The sequence below is a fragment of the Bos grunniens genome, chromosome 23 (assembly GCF_055505025.1).
Source record: "Bos grunniens cultivar Pamir isolate PY7600 chromosome 23, Bosgru_T2T1.0, whole genome shotgun sequence".
Lineage (NCBI taxonomy): Eukaryota > Metazoa > Chordata > Mammalia > Artiodactyla > Bovidae > Bos > Bos grunniens.
The window spans coordinates 29,926,180-29,945,395 of record NC_141187.1 but is presented as its reverse complement, the minus strand read 5'-3'; the positions used below and the strand labels follow the sequence as shown (position 1 = coordinate 29,945,395).

General features: G+C 44.0%; 1 protein-coding gene and 1 pseudogene across 12 annotated transcripts in view; one reads left to right on the top strand and one right to left on the bottom strand.

The window, feature by feature from the left end:
• Positions 1 to 2,882: 2,882 nt before the first annotated feature.
• The window catches only part of LOC147347149 (BOLA class I histocompatibility antigen, alpha chain BL3-7-like), a 37,895-nt gene continuing 21,561 nt past the window's right edge, over positions 2,883 to 19,216 (bottom strand). Inside the window, exons 1-9 of one of the 12 annotated variants that reach the window (XR_015152170.1) lie at positions 16,075 to 16,695; positions 12,143 to 12,439; positions 9,896 to 10,171; positions 8,797 to 9,072; positions 8,585 to 8,680; positions 8,135 to 8,185; positions 7,735 to 7,773; positions 6,955 to 7,227; positions 2,883 to 4,215 (exon numbers count right to left, since the gene is read on the bottom strand). Coding sequence is in view for 4 of the 12 variants with exons in the window: in XM_086369604.1 (XP_086225730.1) it covers positions 8,118 to 8,185; positions 8,585 to 8,680; positions 8,797 to 9,072; positions 9,896 to 10,171; positions 12,143 to 12,439; positions 15,294 to 15,354 (1,074 nt within the window). In the remaining 8 variants the exon portion in view is untranslated. Of the gene's footprint in view, positions 4,216 to 6,954; positions 7,228 to 7,734; positions 7,774 to 7,987; positions 8,186 to 8,584; positions 8,681 to 8,796; positions 9,528 to 9,895; positions 10,172 to 12,142; positions 12,440 to 15,293; positions 15,469 to 16,074; positions 16,696 to 19,216 lie in introns of those variants that run through there. The other 11 variants (XR_015152173.1, XR_015152168.1, XR_015152169.1 and 8 more) reach the window with 11 other exon arrangements.
• LOC147347150 (mitochondrial import receptor subunit TOM20 homolog pseudogene) lies at positions 16,208 to 16,731 on the top strand (annotated as a pseudogene).

Here is a 19,216-nt window from a genome sequence, read left to right as displayed (position 1 = left end):
GGTCGTCCCAGTGCACTAGCCCCAAGCATCCAGTATGGTGCATCGAACCTAGAGTGGCGACTCGTTTCATACATGATACTATACATGTTTCAATGCCATTCTCCCAAATCTCCCCACCCTCTCCCTCTCCCACAGAGTCCATAAGACTGATCTATACATCAGTGTCTCTTTTGCTGTCTAGTACACAGGCTTATTGTTACCATCTTTCTAAATTCCATATATATGCGTTAGTATACTGTATTGGTGTTTTTCTTTCTGGCTTCCTTCACTCTGTATAATAGGTTCCAGTTTCATCCACCTCATTAGAACTGATTCAAATGTATTCTTTTTAATGGCTGAGTAATACTCCATTGTGTATATGTACCACAGCTTTCTTATCCATTCATCTGCTGATGGGCATCTAGGTTGCTTCCATGTCCTGGCTATTATAAATAGTGTTGCGATGAACATTAGGGTACACGTGTCTCTTTCCCTTCTGGTTTCCTCAGTGTGTATGCCCAGCAGTGGGATTGCTGGATCATAAGGCAGTTCTATTTCCAGTTTTTTAAGGAATCTCCACACTGTTCTCCATAGTGGCTGTACTAGTTTGCATTCCCACCAACAGTGTAAGAGGGTTCCCTTTTCTCCACACCCTCTCCAGCATTTATTGCTTGTAGACTTTTGGATCGCAGCCATTCTGACTGGTGTGAAATGGTACCTCATAGTGGTTTTGATTTGCATTTCTCTGATAATGAGTGATGTTGAGCATCTTTTCATGTGTTTGTTAGCCATCTGTATGTCTTCTTTGGAGAAATGTCTATTTAGTTCTTTGGCCCAGAAAATTACTAGAACTAATCAATGATTATAGTAAAGTTTCAGGATATAAAATCAACACACAGAAATCCCTTGCATTCCTATACACTAATAATGAGAAAACAGAAAGAGAAATTAAGGAAACAATTCCATTCACCATTGCAACGGAAAGAATAAAATACTTAGGAATATATCTACCTAAAGAAACTAAAGACCTATATATAGAAAACTATAAAACACTGATGAAAGAAATCAAAGAGGACACTAATAGATGGAGAAATATACCATGTTCATGGATTGGAAGAATCAATATAGTGAAAATGAGTATACTACCCAAAGCAATTTATAGATTCAATGCAATCCCTATCAAGCTACCAACAGTATTCTTCACAGAGCTAGAACAAATAATTTCACAATTTGTATGGAAATACAAAAAACCTCAAATAGCCAAAGCTATCTTGAGAAAGAAGAATGGAACTGGAGGAATCAAGCTACCTGACTTCAGGCTCTATTACAAAGCCACAGTTATCAAGACAATATGGTACTGGCACAAAGACAGAAATATAGATCAATGGAACAAAATAGAAAGCCCAGAGATAAATCCACACACATATGGACACCTTATCTTTGACAAAGGAGGCAAGAATATACAATGGATTAAAGCGAATTTCTTTAACAAGTGGTGCTGGGAAAACTGGTCGACCACTTGTAAAAGAATGAAACTAGAACACTTTCTAACACCATACACAAAAATAAACTCAAAATGGATTAAAGATCTCAACGTAAAACCAGAAACTATAAAACTCCTAGAGGAGAACATAGGCAAAACACTCTCTGACATACATCACAGCAGGATCCTCTATGACCCACCTCCCAGAATATTGGAAATAAAAGCAAAAATAAACAAATGGGACCTAATTAAACTTAAAACCTTCTGCACAACAAAGGAAACTATTAGCAAGGTGAAAAGGCAGCCTTCAGAATGGGAGAAAATAATAGCAAATGAAGCAACTGACAAACAACTAATCTCAAAAATATACAAGCAACTCCTACAGCTCAACTCCAGAAAAATAAATGACCCTATCCGAAAGCTTTTAAGTTTGATTAGATCCCAGACAACTGCACTCATCTCACACGCTAGTCTGAGAAGGCAGTGGCACCCCACTCCAGTACTCTTGCCTGGAAAATCCCATGGACAGAGGAGCCTGGTGGGCTGCAGTCCATGGGGTCGCTAGGAGTCGGACACGACTGAGTGACTTTACTTTCACTTTTCACTTTCATGCATTGCAGAAGGAAATGGCAACCCACTCCAGTATTCTTGCCTGGAGAGTCCCAGGGACGGGAGAGCCAGGTGGGCTGCCATCTATGGGGTCACACAGAATCGGACACGACTGAAGCAACTTAGCAGCAGCACCAGCAGCAGCAGCACGCGCTAGTAAAGTAACACTCAAAGTTCTCCAAGCCAGGCTTCAGCAATACGTAAACTGTGAACTTCCAGACGTTCAAGCTGCATTTAGAGAAGGCAGGGGAACCAGAGATCAAATTACCAACATCCATTGGATCATCAAAAAAGTAAGAGAGTTCCAGAAAAACATCTATTTCTGCTTCCTTGACTATGCCAAAGCCTTTGGCTGTGTGGATCACAATAAATTGTGGAAAATTCTGAAAGAGATAGGAATACCAGACCACTTGACCTGCCTCTTGAGAAACCTGTATGTAGGTCAGGAAACAACAGTTAGAACTGGACATGGAACAACAGACTGGTTCCAAATAGGAAAAGGAGTATGTCAAGGCTGTATATTGTCACTCTGCTTATTTAATTTATATGCAGAGTATATCATGAGAAAAGCTGGGCTGGAAGAAGCACAAGCTGGAATCAAGATTGCCAGGAGAAATACAAATAAGCTCAGATATGCAGATGACACCATCCTTATGGCAGAAAATGAAGAACTAAAGAGCTTCTTGATGAAAGTGAAAGAGGAGAGTTAAAAAGTTGGCTTAAAGCTCAACATTCAGAAAAGTAAGACCACAGCATCCAGTCCCATGACTTCATAGCAAATAGGTGGGAAAACAGTGGAAACAGTGGCTGATTTTATTTTTTGGGGTTCCAAAATCACTGCAGATGGTGATTGCAGCCATGAAATTAAAAGACACTTACTCCCTGGAAGGAAAGTTATGACTAACGTAGACAGCATATTAAAAAGCAGAGATATTACTTTGCCAACAAAGGTCCGTCTAGTCAAGGCTATGGTTTTTCCAGTGGTCATGTATGGATGAAAGAAAGCTGAGCGCCGAAGAATTGATGCTTTTGAACTGTGGTGTTGGAGAAGACTCTTGAGAGTCCTTTGGACTGTGAGGATATCCAACCAGTCCATCCTAAAGGAGATCAGTCCTGGGTGTTCATTGGAAGGACTGATGTTGAAGCTGAAACTCCAATACTTTGGCCACCTGATTCGAAGAGTTGACTCATTTGAAAAGACCGTGATGCTGGGTAAGACTGAGGGCAGGAGGAGAAGGGGATGACAGAGGATGAGATGGTTGGATGACATCACCAACTCAATGGACATGAGTTTGGGTAAACTCCGGGAGTTGGCGATGGACAGGGAGGCCTGGTGTGCTATGGTTCATGGGGTTGCAAAGAGTCGGACACGACTGAGCGACTGAACTGAACAGACTAATCTAAGAAAATACTGCTACGATTTATGTCCAAGTATGTTTTGCTTACAGTCTCGTCTATGAGACGTATGGTGTCAAGTATTGCATTTAGTTCTTTAAAACCATTTTAAATTTATTTTTGCATATGTTGTGAAAGAATGCTCTAATTTCATTGATTTATATGTAGCTGTCCAGCTTTCCCATGTGCTGGGAAGTTTTTGATTATTGATTCAGTCTTCTTACCTGTTATTGATCTGTTCAGCTATTCTGTTTCTTCATGATTGTCTTGGCAGGTTGTATAAACCCATTTCTTCTAGTTCCTCCAGTTTGTTTGCTGTATAATCATTCATAGTCCTCTTTCATACTCCTTTGTATTTCTGTGATATCAGCTGCAACATGAAAGAGTCTTGAAAGACAGACACTACGTCCTTCCATGAGAGAGGAAAACTCAATTCCCCAAATACACAGCTGGGAAAGAGAGGCACTCTTAGTCACATAACACATGCTGAGTTGTGACTCTGGACATAATGACACATATTTGCTGGGTGTGTGCACAAGGCATTTGCCAAAGGTGGTGAGTGGCAGTAGTGACATTCAGTTGTCAAGAGCAATAGTGATAGCAGTTCTAGCCACACAGTTGAGTGTCCAGCATCACGGGTGTCGTCGTAACAAAGGCAACTGTGTCCAGCAACAGAGCAGTGGTTCCTGTATGTAACTCAGTTTAGAAAAGCATCAAAAATTTTGTTCCCGAATGTGCTGACTCAGTCCCTGAAATAAAATGAGCCAAGTATGTAAGCATATGTACACACACACACACACACACACACGTTTAAATTAGAAAAACTTAGGATTCCATTGATTGCACCAAGAAGTAAGTGAGAAGTCAATGCAGGGAATAGTTTCAGAGAGTAAGGATTCAGAGACGTTCTTTATGCTGAGCTGATAACCACTTCCTCACTTTTCCACCTGGCTACATATCCCAGAGTAGGGCAAACAACATAAATGTCCCAGCAGATGTCTTGCTTTTTTCTTCTCAGGAAAAAAAACAACTTAATTGTGGATTTAAGACACTTCCCCAACCTGAGCGCTCCGATCACTGACTCTTGTCAGTCGTCCTCAACCTGGCTAAGACCTAAGACTGCTTATAGGTACTGCTGCAAAACACTTGGGCCTCTCCCTAGACCCACCATCTCAGAAAGCTGAGCACAGAGCCCAAGACTTGCTTATCCAACAAGTCTACAGGTGAGGCTGATGAACAGCCATGTGGCAATCCTGCTCTACATTTTTGCTACTAAATGTGTGCTCTGAAGATGAGCAGCATCAGCACCAACCTTGTTATAAGTTCAGATTCTTACATTCGACTTTGGACCACTGGAACTTAATGAGATGTCCGGGGAATTCTCATGCACAGGTAAGTCGGGGACTACCTGGTCTCTGCGCTGTCTAGACGTGTGTCAGAATCGTGCAGTCTGCGCACGTGCGCGATCCGATCAGACTGTATAGGGCTGTGAGGTCCAGGGTTCAGTCCTTGTTCCTTCCTCCTCTAATCCCTCTCAGCAGGTTATAAATAGCATTTATATGGTGTCACTTCCAAAATTATTTCTACACCCAAGACATCTCTCCTAAACTCCAAACATGTGCCCCAACTAACAACCCAACTTGAATTTTCTAACAGGCATCCAATTTCAGCATTTCCTCAACTGAATACCCATATTTTTTTGTTGTTGTTTAGTTGTTAAGTCGTGTCCAACTCTTTTGTGACCCCCATGGACTATAACCCACCAGGCTTCTTTATCCATGGGATTTCCCAGGCAAGAATACTGGAGTGGGTTGCCATTTCCTTCTCCAGGGAATCTTCCAGACCCAGGGATCAAACCCACGACTCTTGGGTCTCCTGCATTGGCAGGCGGATTCTTTGCCACTGAGCCACTTGCACAGTCTGAAAGTCTGGGTGTCCTCTTTCTCACAACTCAGACTTAATCCTTTAGGAAATGCTGTAAAGTCCATCTTTAGATATATCCAGTTTTAGTCACTCTGTAATATTTTTCCCTACCCACATGTGAGACAACCACCAACATTTCCAACCTGGACATTGCACTATTTCTACAGTCTCCACTACCGCCTCGTTCACTCTTCACTTCTCAGCTCTGTCCCCAGCACAGCAGCCAGACTGATGCTTCTAAATAGAAGTCACACGGGTCCCTCTTCTCCCAAAACTGTCTTGGAGTGCTACGTCTTCCTCAGAGAAAAGTCAATCCAATATTCTCAAAGCCACATAATCTGCACACACATGAGACCTCATCTCAGTTCTTCGCTCCACCAGCCACACCTCGTCCTCTTCACTCTTCCTTGAACACAGACGCTCTCCTGCCCTCGTGCATTTTCACTGACGCACCTCTGCCTGGAGAGAACTTCGCCCAGACCTCCTTGTGGGCATTCCCCCATGTCCTTCACATCTTCACTCAGAAGTCACCTTCTCAGTGAGGCCCACTGACCACCCTAGTAACACAGCCACCTTCCCTGTCCCTACAGACTCATACTCTGGGTCACCTTCCTCAGAGCACTCACCAACCTCAAAGGGAAACACTCCCTCACTTACTAGGATCATAATGCACACTCTGCCTCTTCTCACTAGAACAAGCTCCACAGGCCAATAACTCTGCCTGACTTTGGTTTTCTGAAATTTCTTAGATGCAAAAATAATGTGTGATGTATCTGACACAACACATAGATTGAATGATAAGTGGACAGCATCTCTGTATTCTGTTGGGCTCTGTGCAACCTCATGGAATGTAGCCCACCAGGCTCCTCTGTCCATGGGATTTTCCAGGCAAGAATACTGGAGTGGGTTGCCATTTCCTTCTCCGGATCTTCGTGACCCAGGGATCAAACCCAGGTCTCCTGCATTGTAGGCAGACTCTGTACCATCTGAGTCACCAGGGAAGTCCATATTCTAAAGGCAGTATCTTTATTAACCTAGCCTAGGGCCACATGCTGTCTTGCGGCAGCTACAGCACAACATTTACTCTGACTGGTGTCAATGCTGCCTTGCTTTTCTCACAAGTGCTGCTCTCCCTCCCTCCCCCACCTCCTTCCTCCCACAGCAACCCTCCTGCACACCACAGCACACAAACTCATGTCCCACTCGAGAAAGCAATGGTCCTTGACCTATGGGTCCTATTTCCCAAACCACTGCAAATCTAAATTAGACTCAGCTTTATAAACCCATGAGTCTGGATTTGAGCCACCACTAGCACTTCTAGAGCTAAGAGCACAGAAAACAGCCTTGGAAGGGGGGTAAGAGCTGGATGAGTCATTTCTTTAGACCACAGACACTACAGTGAGCAGGGGCCCCCTGAGCCTTGGGGGGACAATGACAGGCAAAAATTACTCCTGCTCCTGTAGAGATGGGGGACACCTAGAGGAAATTAAGACTAGAATCCATATGCAAGAACAAGAAGAAGAGTAAGTCTCTATAGAAATAAAGAAAAAAAAAAAAATCAACACCTAAAAGACGAGGACTGAGAACCAGACCCAGTCCTGAGCCCTGGTTGACCCGGCCACATAAGGTCCTCACTGCCCACAGTCCAGAAGACAAGGTTCAGGTGATGTCTCAGTCCTTGTGATCACAGGTCCTGGTGAGACAAGGTTCTACTGAAGAGACAAGGACAAAGATGTTGAGAGGATGATAACAGCAGCAACCATATCAAAGCCCATGATGCTCTGACTGGGCCCAGGCCCCGTCCACACTCAGCTCCTCACAGCCTTCTCCTGCCCCACCTGCAACAGAGTCAGCATAGCAAACACTCAGATTTTAAAAGGTTCTCAGCACTTCCATTCATTTCTCGCACAATTTAAGAATCTTCCTAGCCTTTAATTAACCCACCAACCCCACCTCATGACAAGAATCAGAAAAAACAAATTCAGGACTCCCCTGGTGGTCCAGTGGTTAAGAATCCGCCTGCCAATGCAGGAGACACAGGTTCCATCCCTGCCCCGGGAAGATTCCACATGCCATGGAGCAATTCAGTCTGTGCGCCACTACTACTGAACAGAAGCCATTGTAACGAGAAGCCCATGTGCCACAACTAGAGAAAGCCAGTGGCAACAACAAAGACTCAGGGCCAAAAATAAATAAGTAAATAGAAAAAATGAATTCATATCCAGATTCCTACTTTCAATAAGGAGTAAGAAGTTACAACTCAGTGTAACATGGAGTTAAGACAAGGATAGAGATTGCCCAGCCCCACCTCGTCACAAAGGAGGAGGGTGGGGGCGTAAACAAACCTTGTATCACTCAGTTCCAGACAAAGCCGTTCTCTTAGACTGTGAAAGAAAATAATCATGAACAAATTCAGGTCAGTCATCATAAAAGGTCATTCCCAATAGCCCCCCGACATGCTCAAATGTCTCATCAAAGAATCTCCATCACCCAGTGTGTCCTCTCTGCCCCAAGTTCTCTCCCACTGGGGGTCCCTTAAGAGTCTCACTTTTAGGATCAGTGAGAGCATCAGAGCCCAGAGCACTGTTGCTGCCTAGAGGAGAACAATCCAGAACCTGGCGGAAGTCCAGAGATGGGGCTAAAGAAGGAATCACGGGGTGGGTGAGCTCCCCCATTGGCTCCCATTTGCACTATTCCAAGGGTCTCAGGGTTTGCCACCAGACCCTACCTATACTTGGTACTTACTTGCAGTCTGAAAGTAGGTTCTATTTTTTCCATTTGTAGAGTGATAATATCCTGTGAGAAGCCAGGCAGAAGACAGGTCATGAGCCGCTAAAGAAACCACCTAGTCCCAGACCCCAGGGAAGTTTCCAGAACTGTGACTGAAAACCCAGGGCAGGACCAAAACCATGATGAAAGTAGGTATGCAGGGCCTGAACCAACCACCTGCCCAGAGGCCTGTCCTCATAGTGACCTTCCCTGACCTTCAATGTCCCCATCACCAGATTCATCATGTTGATACTGGTCTCCATTTTCACATGTGCCTTACAAAGAATAAGTGCAAGCAAAACCCCCAGACTTACCAAGCACAAGTGTGTGGAGGGTACTTTCCAGTAACGAGGCAGGCAAACTTCTACCTGGGCTTGAAACCCCCAGTGAGACAAGAAAACTCAGATCCCTCCCTCACTTCCCTACCTGAGAGCTTCTTTATCCAGATCACAGCTCTAGTGACCACGAGGAGAACCAGGACAACAATGATGCCTGTGATGGGGACGGAGGTCTTCAGAGGTTCTGTGGAAGAAAGGAAAGGGGCCCTGACCTCAGGCATGAATCCTAACCTTGCTGAAGTTCTCCTGAAGGCTCCTGATTACCTGATAATAAGGTTGACCATCCATCCCTCTCCTTACCCCATCTCAGGGTGAGGGGCTCCTGAAGCCCCTCGTGCTGCACATGGCACGTGTATTTCTGCTCCTCTCCAGAAGGCACCACCAGGGCCGCCCACTTCTGGAAGGTTCCGTCTCCTGAAGGTCTGGTCTCCACAAGCTCCATGTCCTGGGTCTGGTCCTCCCCATTGCGCTGCCAGGTCAGTGAGATCTTCGCAGGGTAGAAGCCCAGGGCCCAGCACCTCAGGGTGACCTCACGGTCAGAGATGCGGTGATGAGTCATGTGTGTTTTGGGAGGCTCTGTGGTACACAAAGCAGGGAGGGTGCAGGCCAGGTTTGTTGAGTAGCATCGACTCCAAAGACCAAGCCACCACAACTCCTGATGGCTCATCTGCCAACCAGTGGGAGAAAGGGAACTTCCTCTATCTGAGGGTAGAGGGACCCACAGTAAGCTGAGCCAGCTTCAAGTCAAGGGTGCGGGAACTCAGTCTAACGTTATCCTCCAGGATAAGAGCCCCTTCAAAGGCTCTCGACTCTTGTATCAAGTCTTTGGTCAATGTTTTCTACATACAGGTGTGTATCTAGTGGGAAAGCACCAAAAGGATGAGAAATCTTCAAGACTCTATGAAGCAGCTCTGTGTCCTCCTGAGAGTAGTTTCCTTGGCACTAATAAGAATGAGTGGCTCAGGGAACCTCCCTGGTGGTCCAGTGGTTAAGACTCCATGCTTCCACTGCAGGGGGTTTGGGTTCAATTCCTGGTCAGGGAAGTAAGATTCCAGATACCATGAGGTGTGGTAAAAAACAAAAATAAAAACAAAAACCCAACATTGTGAATCAACTATACTTCAGCAAAATAAATTTTAAAAAATTAAAAAATAAATAATGGGTGGATCAGATGGCACTGCCCAGGAGACTCAAGATAGGAAGTCCCCCCACTCCACATCTATGGCTTGTAGGGAAGTCATCATCAGCACATTGGCCCCAGCCATCCCACGCTAAATATCTCACACCCCTGTGCTGGGTCAGTTCTGGAGGAGATACCCTCACCCACACTCTGCAAAGAAAATGGCCCAAGCTGGGGATGGGGGAAGGGCTGAAAGGCTGGGCTGTGGGAAGTCATTACCAGTGCGGTTCAAGCTCTCCCCTCCAAACGTCAAGTATCTCCACAACCACAGGATGCATTCCTTCTCCAAGTAGTTCTTGTCTCTCTCTATGAAGTTCCCACCGGCCTCCCATTTTTGTTTGGTGTACTGAGCAACGAATGTGGCTGCTGTGTATTGCAGAGGGTCCATATGCAAGCTCAGGTAGTCCTCACCATCATAGCCATACTGCCAGTGCCACGTGGTCCTGCCGTCCTCCAGGAGCTCACAGCCGTAGGTGAACTGGAGGGTGTGGGGGCCTGCCCAGCCCCAGGACAGTGGTGTCAGCCAGTGTCAGTTGGGCACAGTCTGCCCCCAAGGCCTCCCACCCAAGGTTCCAGCCCCCCGATACCTTCCCATCTCTTATCTTCTCCTTAGAGGACATTCAAATTCCATAGACAAACTAGTTTTGCCCTAATAACGATCTCTTTTCATTACAGTCAGTTCTGCTTGAGGAATGGTCTATGGTTGGTTCCAGGAGGTATTGAAAAGGCCATGGATTGGGAGTTACAGATTTGAACTCTGCCATGAACTGTGTGATCTGGGCAAGTTATTCATTCTACATTTATCTTGTATAAAAAGAGGGTTAGATTATGACCTAACAGGTCTCTTCTAGGCTAACAGCCTCAGAGTCTAAGCTCAAGTTCCTGAGAACAGGACCACACTACACAGCATTAACACAGGAGGGGACAATGTACTGAGTAGTTTTCCTTGACAGCTATGGACCAAATTTTATCCCTCCAATATTCACTATGTGGAACCCCTAACCCTTGATGTAACTGTATTCGGAGATACTAGCAAGTAATTAAGTTTAAATGAAGTCACGAGAGTGGCGCCCTAATCCAACAAGGACAAGAGGGGTTAAGGAGCTCTCTCCCTCACTCCATGGGCACACACCAAGGAAAGCGAGAATGTGGCCGACTGCAAGCCAGGAAGTGAGCCCTCACCACAGAGAACCCCGCTGAATCTTGACCTTAGACCTTCCAGTCTCTAGAACAGTCAGAAGATAAATTTCTGGTGCTTAAATCATGCAGTCTGTGGTATTTTGTCATGGTAGGCCAGGCAGACTAATATTCTTACTGTTGTTGTTTAATCGCTAAGTCAGGTCACTTGCTGTTTAGTCACTAGGCTGTGTCCAACTCTTTTGCAACCCAACTTAGCGACGAAAGGACAACAACACAAGATACTAGAGAAAGCAAATAGCATCAACAAGCCCAAACTGCTGAAAAATTTCTCAAATGAATTTCAAAGCCAAATATGAATAAATCTGAGATCACTGCAGCCTGGATTCAGCACACATGCTTCTAAGTTTCCACAGATTCCCAGCTCAAGTTCCTAGTCTAACAAACTTGCATACTATAACTTTATTGTGTACCATCACTCTCTTCTTATACTGTGAGCCCTTGAAAGGCAGAGTCTACATCAGTGCCTGTAAAGTAACCATCGGATAAACCTTTGTTGAATTCATGTTCCTAGAAGGATCAACGGGAAAAAGCTGAGCAGCCTCAGTATTCAGCTTGAATTATACTTCTCACTGGCTTATGCCTTGATTGGGCTTCAAGGCCCTTTACAAACTTGTTTCAACAGACCTAAAGTCTCAAGAGCCATTAACTAGAAATGATTAAATTTCAGTCCATCCCTTGAGCTCACTAAGACAAATCCTACCCCACGACTTGCTCCACCCTAATTTCCTACTGCTTGGAACGTCTTTTATGTTCTTCATAGACCTAAGTAATACATATCCACCTGGTTCTATATAAAGTTCTGCCTCATTCATGAAACTCTGACCACTGGGGTATCTCATCTATGAATCTCAGTAAACTATGGCATTCAAGGAGGTTCCTGTCTTTGACATCTCTGGGTATGCAGTGAAGGGTCAATAAACTTTTCACAGAAGTGTGAGTACCTTCCCATATGAATTATAAGCTCTTTGAAGACAAACATCAGTTTATACTCTTCTGGGTCCCCATTTCTAGCACTCAAAAGATGTTCAGCATATATCCATGACCCAGTAAAACTGCTTAATTAATCTATTAATTATTAATTCTCGTCACACAGACCCTACACCATTGTGACCAGACCAGCTCAGCTTTCATTCTCAAGTGATAACTTGTACATGTTCTTCTGCCCCAGCCTGACCCTATGGGAACACTTGTCAAGAGCCTTTCACCCCTGGGGATTGGTACAAAGTGACAAGCACCACTTCCCTCTGCTTTCTCTGAGGCACCTACTTGTTTGCTTTTGTGCCAGCGCTCTGTTCAGACCATCCTCCTTGGTTTGGTTGTAATATTGCTGTACATTCCTCAGATTTAAGTGGAAAATCTTCATCCGACTTGTGAAGATCTTGGTCTCATCATCAAAGTAACTTGGCTCCTCCCTCAACCAATGAACACAAGACTTTGCCTTCATCTCTTCACTGTCATAGCGAATGAAGGGCTGGTTGTCCACGAAGCCAAAAGCCATAAATGAAGGGACTCCTGGACCCGGTTCAGACACAACTGAGTAGAAATACTGCAGAGAGTGTGATCCTGAGGTGAGAACAAGCAACAGTGGGTCAGAGAGAGCTCCAGAATTTACTGTGTGAGGATCTAGGGAATGAGCGTGTGTCTAATAGGAGACATGGCGCACAACATAAAACAATGAAAAGACAATTACACTCCTCTGCATAAGTGAATATATACAGGGTAAGATTGATTTACTTTAAGGAATTAGCTGGCAAGCCCAAATCTGCAAGGCAGAGCTGCATGTTGGATACCTAAGGAAGACACGATATTGCAGCTTATGTCCAAAGGCAGTCTGAAAGTAGAATTCACTCTTCCTCAGACCTGTCTTCCCCTTAAGGCCTTCAACTGATCAGATAAGGCCTACCCACATTACCAGCTAGGGCAGTAGTCCTGAACCTTTTTGGAACCAGATTCATGGAAGACAGTATTTCCATGGCCCCAGGGTGGGGGGATGAGATCGAAGTGCAAATTTTTAAAAACTGAAGTACAGCTGCTTTACAACATTGTGTTGGCTTCAGGTGTACAGCATAGTGATTCAGTATTCTGAAAAATTGTATTCCATAACAGATTAAAGATCATGCGTATAATTTCCTGTGCTGTACAACAAATCCTTGGTGCTTATCTACTTTACTTAGTTTGTATCTACTAATCCCGTATCCCTACTTTGTCCCTCCTCTGTTCTCTCCTCTTTGTAATCCCAAATTTGATTTCTATGTCTGTGAGTCTGTTTCCGTTTTGTAGGTACATTCATTTGTATTATTTTTCAATTCCAAATATAAGTAATCTCAAATAGTATTTTTGTCTGACATTTCACTAAATATAATATTTTCTAGGTCTAGTCACACTGCTATAAATGGCAGTTAAAATACATACATTTTAGTTTATACATTAATTTATGAAGTTATATTGAACATAATTCCATGTTTATCTGCCAATTGAATTCATTCTTCTGTAAATTATTCATAGCGTTTCTGTTTTTAACAGCATTGTTCTTTTTTCCGAAGAACCTCTGCACTTCTACCCCTTGACATGGGCGCCTCCTCTGATGAATAAAGTCCCTCTCACTGTGAACTGACTCTGACCCCACTCAGATCTAGACTCCATTGAGAAGCACCTACTGAGGTCAGAGGTCATTCCTGAGGACCCAGTGGACATGCAAGCCGGCAGTCCCTGTCTGCTCTCTGCTGATCCCTACTGTGACCCTGCACCTAACAGGGGCTATGCAGGGAGCAAGGCTGTGGTTAGATGTTCGGAGACACTGAACTCCAGGGAGTGATTGTGGAGAGGGAAAAACCACAAAAACAAGAGCAAAAGGAAGACACTGAGCACAAACTCCCCTTTATTCTAAGGCTCAGCCAAGCAGCCATAGCTGGATGACTTTCCATTCAGGCAGAGAGGAAATGTATAAATATGGAAATGTTTACACTGTACTCCTATTAAAGCACTCACACCACTTAACGCCTGCACAGAAACTGTTTCCTAAAAATTATCATTGTGCTGGAGCATTTCCTCTGTGGTCTGCCGTTATTTCTTTAATTCTTTTGATGACTGTATGAAGTAGCTGCTTAAATTCCATGTTAGAGGTGAGAAAACTGAAGCTTAGTAGCAAAGCTTTATTTAGAACCCATTTCTCAAAAAAAAAGAACCCATTTCTCCTCCTCTCTTGCTCATAAATAGGTAAGACTTAAAAAAATTCACCCTGCCAGATATGTTTCAGATATGTCAAGAATTTGTTTCATTTTCCACGAGTTGTTACTTGTTGGTCTGGAAACATTTTACCCAGTAATTAAGTCATGAGTCTGGCTTTCCTTCTGGCTTTCTTGGTACACTTCTAGAGTCTGGAGCGCAATAATAGCTGCTGAGAAACTGTGCTAGGAGACCTGTGGCTGGGAACAATGGTTTTGCAAATAACCTGCATGTAGGAAAATGCAAAAATTGTAGCTTAGTGGGTGGTGAGAGTTTTGCATACTGTCCCTATGGGGTTTTCCTGGATGAGCCATATTTAAACAAACACTTCAGTGAAGCCCTTTCCCCATATGAATAAAAGATGAATGTGTGTGCTACGTTATTTTCTTTCAGTTCTGTCATTAATCAAGCTTGTGATCAATTTTTTTAAAGTTATTTAAAATATTTTATCTCATCTTTTTGGATTTGTTTCTGTAAATTCGTATACTCAACATAATGTACTGCTATAATGGAATATGCACATACTTTGTAAATAAATAAACACACTCTAAATTGTAAAGAAAGATGATCTAAAACCTTGAATACCATCCACACCAAATTTTTGCTTCTGGCTGTGCCTTTGCCCTTCCAAAGACTTTAAAAGTAAAAGCGAAAGTGTTAGTCGCTCCCTCCTGAACGACCGCATAGACTGTTCAGTTCAGTTTAGTTCAGTCGCTCAGTTGTGTCCGACTCCTTGCGACCGCGCATAGACTGTAGCCCGCCAAAATCCTGGGGGATTCTCCAGGCAAGAATACTGGAGTGGGAAACCAGGAACATCTATTCTGAGCAAGACTACAGAATTATGACTTCTGACCTGGTTCAGAGATCTGCCAACTTCTTTCTTGTTTACACTGCTGCTGCTGCTAAGTCGCTTCAGTCGTGTTCGACTCTGCGACCCCAAAGACGGCAGCCCACCAGGCTCCTCCACCCACGGGATTCTCCAGGCAAGAATACTGGAGTAGGTTGCCATTTTTCTCCTCTTGTTTACACTAGCTGCCCTTATTGACAGAGCCCGCACAAATAAGCCAGTGACGGCCTGCACCAAGATTTTCGAAAGTCACCACTAAGCTTCCAGTGATCTGAAAAATTCCACTCTCGGCCGGTTTCAGCTTCTTCCACTCTCCCAGCCCGCCACCCCTCGCTCCCAACTCACGGGTTTGTGTCTCTGGCAGGTATGCTAGGAAGAAATACAAGAGGACAGGGCCCCACAGCATCGCCTTGGCTGTTCCGATTGGCCCCAAGACTTCCGGGCACGGCTGTGGCACACAGCTCGGAGACCACCGGCTTCACTCGAGCTCTGGACCGCATTAGGGGTGGCGCCTTACGGGAACTGAAACCGCTTGAAAGCGCAAGAAATAGTCGCAGTGGGGGGCGGAAACTACTACAGAGCACCAGTCACTCAGCGATACGCTGGTCAGGAACACATCTGCGGAACTGAAGCTGAATTTGGAGAAAACGAAAGCCCCAGCATATGGCATCCCGCATAGCCAATGCCACAGCAAGTCAGCCAGTAGCCCAGGACAGGTCTAGATGGGACCCACCAGCTTGGACTTCAGATCCTAGCCGGGCCTCTCCGCTTCGGAGCCTTGGTTTCTTCCTCATCCAAATGCAAATAAGGTTAATCTGTATTTGGAAATCTACGGAGAAGTTAAGAGTGACTAGCAGGACTGAAGCGACTTAGCAGCAGCAGCAGCAGCTTGGAAAAATGTAGCCATATATATGTTAAGTGGGGGAACGTGATAAACAAATAATTAAAACTGAATTGATAGCCATGTCAAAACAAAAAACAAAAACAAGGAGCATTAAGGAATTCCCTGGCGGTCCAGTGGTTTGGACTAGGCGCTTTCCCTGCTGAGGACCGCGGGGCAAGAAAAAAAACAATTACGTGTTTAGGGAGGAAATCGACAATAAAGACACAAAAATAAGGTTCTCACTTGGGGCGATTTATGGTGTGAACTGCCACTCATTTAAAATGTCCCATTAGGTCCCTCGCGGCGGGCGGCGGGCGTCGGGACTGAGCCGCGCACTCGGATCCGAGGCTTCGCGGTCAACGGCTTCTTTGCGGGCCCCGCCGCAGCCGACCCGGCTCCTCGGTGGAGAGAAGATGGTGGGCCGGAACAGCGCCATCGCCGCCGGCGTGTGCGGGGCCCTTTTCATCGGTTACTGCATTTACTTCGACCGCAAGAGACGAAGTGACCCCAACTTCAAGAACAGGCTGCGAGAACGAAGAAAGAAACAGAAGCTTGCCAAGGAGAGAGCTGGGCTTTCCAAGTTACCTGACCTTAAAGATGCTGAAGCCGTTCAGAAATTCTTCGTAGAAGAAATACAGCTTGGTGAAGAATTACTAGCTCAAGGTGAATATGAGAAGGGTGTGGACCATCTGACAAATGCGATTGCTGTGTGGACAGCCACAGCAGTTACTGCAAGTGTTGCAACAAACTTCCACCACCAGTGTTCCAGATGCTTCTGACTAAGCTCCCAACAATTAGTCAGAGAATTGTAAGTGCTCAGAGCTTGGCTGAAGATGATGTGGAATGAGAAACAAATGTCAACATAATGATCTCAATTAAAACATATTTTTAAAATCTTAACTCAGAAGATGATCGGCTCTGGGGGAGTAAGGGCAGATAAGCTTGTTATGGACTGTCCTCCACAGTGAAGTCTACCAAAGTTAATTTTTACTTTGTGTAGATCCATTTGTCTGTTTTATTTATTTTTCCCAGTGAAGTGTATTTTGATAGAGAGCTTTTCATTGTATAAATACACTACGAATTACTGAAATTTGCATTTTGTTTATTCTTAAAATGTGTGATTAGAATGTACATATAACATCCCATTACTTACATTAAAAATACCCGGTGCTCAGTTTTGAAAGATAGGCCCTAAAAAAAGTAGAAGAAAACTGAAGAATATACTTGTTTTGCTCTACATCAGAAAGTTGGCTGGAAACTTGTGTTGATCAAAACTGAGCATTAAGAGATTATTTTTTTCCATTTAATCTCTTAAATATGTGTAATGTGCTGCTATGCTATAATAACAACTTCACCCCTCCCTTGAAATGTTTTCTTTAAATCAGTGGGTTTGATGTATTCTGGATATTTACCTCCTTGTATTTTAGATACATGTAGTTGCGGATAGCACCAGGAATTGGATGTCTATACATTCTTAATCTGGCTGAGTAAGCTTTACCAGTTAATGTCTGCCCACTTGCCTCATATATAAACTGAGGAAATGAGTGTGCTAATTCAGCTTCTAATTCCTTTGGTTCTGTGCAGCATTTTCAAATCCCTCTTTCTGAGGGAAATACCTGTTTGGGCAGCCAGCCCTTGCGTTTTTTTAACTCTGAATTTCGCATGCTTGCCTGACTTAGTATTTCTGGTTTTTTAAAAGGTATAATGTGTTGATTTTCACTGAAATCATGGTTCTGTCACTACTTTTGTAAATTAACCTGAAACGTAACCTTCACGGTAACTGGGACAATATGCTTGTAAAAGTGTTTGTTCCCTTTTGCTTTTATCCTCAGTGTACCTCCTTAATCCCCTACCAACCCTTATCTTGTATGAGAATAAGGTGTAACTTTGTGGCTGAAGACTTGAATGAAGATAATGGGACCTTTTATTCTCTAAATAGTGACATATTATCTTCAGCCACAGATTAAATATCAGACCTAAGAATAAAGATCCTTGGTACTTAAAAAAAAATAAAAAAATAAAATGTCCCATTAGTCACACTGGCAGTCCTGTTATCAGTACAAACATATATCAAATCATCATTCCTCCACCTTTAATGAATATGTTATAGGTTAATTTTATCTGAAACACTGGGGGGAAAATAAAATGTTCAATTAAAATAAATCCAGCAGGATTACTGTTTAAGCCAGAAACTACTAAGAGGAATTTGGAAGGGGCAGTTCCTTCCCCTGCTCTGGAGGAAATGAGACCACCACTGAGTCAGAGTTGCCTCAGAGTAAGCTCTTTTCCATGGCTTGGCAGTTTAAGGGGAGAAGGTTCAAACCCCCACATTAGGGTTGAGGCAAGGACGTGGAGCCAAAAGAAAGATGAAAAAAACAAAGTACATCGCCTTTCTATCTCCTCCTGGCTTTTTGTCATCTAGAGAGAATTTTTAAAATAAGCCAACCCTGGTTCCTGTTTATCTCTTTCCTCTCATGTTCCTGTAACATAAACAGGAACAAGCAGCACCAACTGTGCTCAGAAATCTCCTTAGCTATATAACCAGTTTCATTTCTTACAAATTCTCCAGGAGATAATTTAGCTAAGCTTTCCACTACTATCAATACTTAACAAAGATTTCCCCCTTTTCTATTTTCCAATAAGATGTTCCTCATTTTCTTCTGAACTCTCACTGGCAGAGTTCTCAAAGCCCTGGTTTCTACCAAGTCTGTTCACAGAAACGTAGGCTTTCTCCAACAGGCTTTTCTTTTGGCAGCGCAGGAAGGCTTGCAGGATCTTAGTTCCCCAACCAGGGATCAAACCCAGCAGTGAAAGCACAGCCAAAAAATAAAAATGTTAGAAGTCTGTCGTGCTTCAGTCCATGGTGTCCCAGAGCTGGACACAATTGAGTGAGTGAACAACATGATATTAGTTATAGGTTTTTCATAAATGCTCTTTTATCAGGTTAAGGAAGCTCCCTCTGTGGCAGACAGACTCTAAGATGACCCCCAACGATCTTCTTCTAATATTTATGACCTTTTATCATCCCCCACCTCGAGACTGTCTCTGGGACCTTTGAATTGTTTCTAACCAAGAGAACGTAGCAGGGACTTCCCTCATGGTCCAGTGTCGAAGACTCAGAGCTCCCAGTGCAGGGGGTCTGGGTTCCACTCCTGGTCAGAGAGCTGGATCCCACATGCCACAACTAAGACCACAGGCAGCCAAATTAAAAACAAAAAAATTTGTTTTTTTAGAGAATATGGCAAGTGATAGGATGTCATGCCTATTATCACATGACCAGAGTCTGTTTTGCTAGCAGACTTTCTTAAGATATCCTGCTGTGCTGTCTTTGAGGAAGTAGCCATGTTGAGAGCCCCATGTGATAAGGAACTGAGGGGTGGCCGAC